The sequence below is a fragment of the Penaeus japonicus genome, unplaced genomic scaffold, assembly GCF_977035675.1.
Source record: "Penaeus japonicus unplaced genomic scaffold, GWHDUDI00000001_assembly GWHDUDI00000018, whole genome shotgun sequence".
In the NCBI taxonomy this organism is placed as follows: domain Eukaryota; kingdom Metazoa; phylum Arthropoda; class Malacostraca; order Decapoda; family Penaeidae; genus Penaeus; species Penaeus japonicus.
The window spans coordinates 39518040-39523039 of NW_028234420.1; the positions used below are offsets into that span (position 1 = coordinate 39518040).

At 45.2% G+C, this 5000-nt stretch overlaps 1 protein-coding gene across 1 annotated transcript in view; it reads left to right on the forward strand.

Annotated features, from left to right (window-relative positions):
• The window catches only part of TBC1D5 (TBC1 domain family member 5), a 24666-nt gene that overhangs the window by 14979 nt on the left and 4687 nt on the right, over positions 1 to 5000 (forward strand). Inside the window, 1 exon segment of the mRNA XM_086546426.1 lies at positions 1683 to 1922. Within this exon segment, the coding sequence (XP_086402552.1) occupies positions 1683 to 1922 (240 nt within the window).

Sequence of the window (5000 nt, forward strand, 5' to 3'; positions counted from 1 at the left end):
TATCGTATATCATACCCTAAGTATCGAAAATAATAGAAAGCTCAAGATCTTAAGATGTCCAGTTCAGGCCAAACATCTTAAGATGTGGCCCATCTTGGAAGGGTTAATAAATTCATACTTGGGATAATTAACTTGGGCTATGCAGTGAATTTTATTTCTCTTTACTTTCAGTTCATTCTGAACTTGTGGTTGTTTAGTTTTAAGAGTTTGCACAATGTCATTTCATAAGTGACAATTGAGGTCTTATCTTGTCTCTCTTATATTTAATGTTTTCACCTTGAAGTCTTCTGTATATAGTCTGAGGAACTTAGATATTCTAGTTTTGTATTGTTTGCAAACCAGCTCATTAGTTACCTTGTCCAGCTATTTTCCACAGTGCACATACATTTTACTTCCTCCTGGTCAAAGCTGAAAAAAGTTATTTACTTTTATTCCCTGCAATAGTTCATTCAAAATGCTTTTGGGTTTGCACCTGTATTTAGTAAGTGCTTTCACCTAGAGATGTTCATTGCACACAGATTATCAAGAGATACATACATGATAAGCAGGGAAACTTGACACTATTTTAGATATCAACAAAGTAGATTTAGATCTGAAGAATAGAAAGTGATAAGTTTGTTCTGTTTTTGTCAGTCTTCAGCATTAGTGACTTGTTCGCTCGAGATGAGGGACATGGGGTTGTATCACTTTTTTTTTTAATCTCCTTAATACGGATTCTTCAATAAGAATGTAGAATATTAATTTTGCTTTATTAGGTTCAGCAAATTAGTCTGTAGCATAGAAAGATAAAAAATAACTTTGATATTTTATAGATTTTTATACAATATTCATTCTTATTTTATGTAAGTTATATAAGGTTTGGTATTTGCAGATAGTTGTTGTTAGTATTTCAATTTTTTATAGCATGGTTATATATATTTAGTGGAACTGAATAAGAAAAGAAAATCTTACTGGGATTCATGGTCTTTCTAAAGAATCTTCAACTTCTCTCTTATTTTTTAACCCATTCGTGCTGGTTGACTTGCTATCACGTTCAGTGTTTTTTGGGTCAGACACCAGAACAAGATATTTGGTCAAGGCCGGTGCTCAGTGTTAGCGGGCATACAGTGCTCGCTCGCAGCTAGTGTGCCCAAGAATCCTGAGGCATTAGGCTTATGCGTTCGAAAACCTCGGCATTCTGACCATTTACAGCTGGATTAGCCCTGGCGTGAATGGGTTAAAGTTATAAATTTAGATATTTGGCATTCAGGTATCTTTTCATTATGCTGTTTTGCACATGTACATTAGAGTTTTATTGACCTGTCTAGATTTCAGCCTTTATTTTTTATGTATTAATACTATATATGGAAAATATTCTTTAGCCAGACATTTTTCCACATTTTTGCAATATCATAAAGTTTGATAAAGCCTCAAGATAATATATGGACATTTTTTCTCTTTTTCTGATGGTAGCTAATGACTAAAGGATAAAAGAATGGAAAAATTTAACTAGAAGTTGACTTAAATCATGTATTTAGTGAAATCCAAGAGAGTTTTAAGAAGTTCCTTAACTTTGCTATAGCAAGAAGGACTGTATAAATATGGTTAGTTACCCTGGCGTTGTACAAATTTGCAAAGCTTTCCAGCATCTCATCACACCTGTAAAAATACAAATCCCTTTCTTCTAACTCCAAAAACCTCAGCTGCAGTGATCTTCAGTAATAATTCAAGCAGCAATAGAAGTAACAGTGGGAATGAAGCACGAAATGATAATGGTTGTGACAGTAGCAGCAGCAGTAGTGTGAACAACCAGGGCACGACTAGAGCCAGCAAAGTAGTCTCTGGATTGGTGCGTTTGGGAGGCAAACTGGGTAGACCAAGAGATTTGCCTGTATCTCGTCACTTGTCCATTCAGTCCCCTCCAACTCCTTCGCCCAACACAGGTTAGATGAAGAGTGTTTTTTTAGCGTGATTTTGGATTTTTGACGGGTGTTTTCTCTCTTTCTCTCTCTCTCTCTGTCAATCTTTTTTCTTTTCTTTTTTCCTTTTTTAATGTAATGGTTTTATGTAAAATTTGAAGAGTATGCAGAACTTTTCTTGCTTTTTTTTTTTTTTTTTAAGATTTACAGGAAATGCATTTGGAATATTTTTGCTTACATGACTGACTTGTTTGTATGTTTCTTTCATTTTGGCTTTCTTCTTCTTTTTCTTCTTTTTTGACTGAATGGCAGGGGGAAGGGGCTACCATTGCTACCAGTCCCCTCTTCTTTTGCTTTATCCTATGCATATTGTAAAATATCGAATTGCTAGCATTTCCTTTTCCTGCATACAAGAAAAATCATTCCTGTTTGATGTGCATGGTATAAACATTACTGCACAGACTCTCAGAAGAGTAGGGGCTCATTTGTAAATGTGACACTTTTCTTTCGCTGATTTTGACTAAAAGAAGACTTTTGATATGGATAAGTAGGGCCTCGAGCGCCCTGACTCACCCAAATTCTTGTCCCTGTTACTTATATACATATTTAGACATTGATTTTAAATTGTCTAGTTTCTTTCTTTTCTGTTGTAGATAAAAGCTTTCATATAAACAGCTTTAATTTGCTATGGCATACTAAGAGCATGGAAAGATATAGGTTAATGTTGATACATTGATTACATATTAGATGAAATCTCTTATTTTTCCACAGGCACTTCCTTTAACCCATTCACGCCGGGTGACGTGATAGCACGTATTGTGGTTTTCGCGTCATGAGGGGAAGCCGCACGCTCGGGTAGAGCGAGCGGGCAACCCAGGCTCGCGGCTTGTGCGCCCGAGAATCTCGAGGCGTTAGGCTTATGCGTTCAAGAACCCCGGTATTGCGACCGCGCAAAGCCAGAACGGCCCCGGCGTGAATGGGTTAAGAATGTCTAGAAATAGCCTATGAGATGATTTGACCTGTGTCACAGGTCCGTTTTCTCCGTGGAGAGAGAGGATCAGTGCAGCCAGGTCAAACAGAAAAAGCACCAGAACAGAACATGCGGTTTATTACCGGAACAGACATAACAGAAACTACAATCACAAAGAGCACAGGCACAGACACATTACCAGGGCAGGAAAAGGTGAGGAAGACGAGGTCGCATGGTGGAGAGGAGACGGCTGGTTACACGGAAACCAGGTCGCTGGTTCAACTGGGACAACTAACTAAAATTTTTCAAAATCACGCTTTTTGTAGCTGGCCACTATGCCAGCTACAAGCATCCCCGTTCCTCAACACCAGACCTCGACCAATCACGAGTGACCTGAGCTGCTAGGTGTCGCTACCATGCACCGATGTCAGGGTGAGCCTCGGGCGGAGCTTGCCCCTGCACACCAACCAATCAGGTCGCTTGCTGCCACTGACCTAAGGTGCCCCTACCTCGCAAGCCAGGTCCTCGTGTACCTGCCCGGTTACACTGACGCACCTTCACCCACACACACAGCGTAATTTCCATATACAAACAACATAACATATACATACACATATACAATACATGGAAACAAACCTAGCTAATCTCACAGTTGTGACATAACCCCCCGGTTTCTTCAAAATAATCTTCCTAGAAGATTATTTTGACGAGAGAACACAACTGCGAGATGCACATGAGCCTATGCTAAACTGCGCTTCCAGCATGAGCGCACATCCCAACCCCGGAACCCCGATGACGGTGGTGACCTTGCCCCTGGGCCTGCCCTTCCGTCATCTGCTCTGCTCCGACGGTCACAGTCACGTCTATGGTCCGTCACGATACGTTGGTCCATCTGATCGAACCAGCAATCCGCTCCTCCTGTAGGCTTATCGTCGTCGGTACCTCCGTCAGATGGGCGTTCGTCCTCTATGTTCACAGGCATGTTCGCAGGTGGACCTTCAGCTGTAGTCCCAGTCCTTGGCAGCTGTGCTGGTATAACCTCCTCTGGAGATGACTCCTTCTCTGCCAGCAGCTCCTCAGGTGACCTACACCCGGTTGGTGAGTCCTTCGGAGAACACCTTATCTTCGACGGTTGCACTCCACATCCATTGCTTCCTCGGGGGGACGTCCAACACCTGCTAGTCTGTCGGCCAGGTCATCATTTTTCCCCGATATTCTTGCCATTGTTGATGGCTCCTCCTCTACCGGCTCCTCCGGTGCAATCGTTTCTGGCAGCGGCTCCTCCGGTGCACTCATCTCTGGGGGCGGCTCCTCCGGTGCACGCGTCGCTGGGGGCGACTCCTCCGGTGCACGCGTCGCTGGGGGCGACTCCTCCGGTGCACGCGTCTCTGGGAGCAGCTCCTCAGGTGACTTACACCCGGTTGGTGAGTCCTTTGGAGAACACCTTATCTTCGACGGTTGCACTCCACATCCATTGCTTCCTCGGGGGGACGTCCAACACCTGCTAGTCTGTCGGCCAGGTCATCATTTTTCCCCGATATTCTTGCCATTGTTGATGGCTCCTCCTCTACCGGCTCCTCCGGTGCAATCGTTTCTGGCAGCGGTTCCTCCGGTGCACTCATCTCTGGGGGCGGCTCCTCCGGTGCACGCGTCGCTGGGGGCGACTCTTCCGGTGCACGCGTCGCTGGGAGCAGCTCCTCAGGTGACCTACACCCGGTTGTTGAGTCCTTCGGAGAACACCTTATCTTCGACGGTTGCACTCCACATCCATTGCTTCCTCGGGGGGACGTCCAACACCTGCTAGTCTGTCGGCCAGGTCATCATTTTTCCCCGATATTCTCGCCATTGTTGATGGCTCCTCCTCTACCGGCTCCTCCGGTGCAATCGTTTCTGGCAGCGGCTCCTCCGGTGCACTCATCTCTGGGGGCGGCTCCTCCGGTGCACGCGTCGCTGGGGGCGACTCCTCCGGTGCACGCGTCTCTGGGGGCTGCTCCACCGGTGCACGCGTCTCTGGGGGCGGCTCCTCCGGAGCACACGTCTCTGGGGGCGGCTCCTCTGGAGCACACGTCTCTGGGGGCGGCTCCTCCGGTGCACACATCTCTGGGGGCGGCTCCTCCGGTGCACGCGTTTCT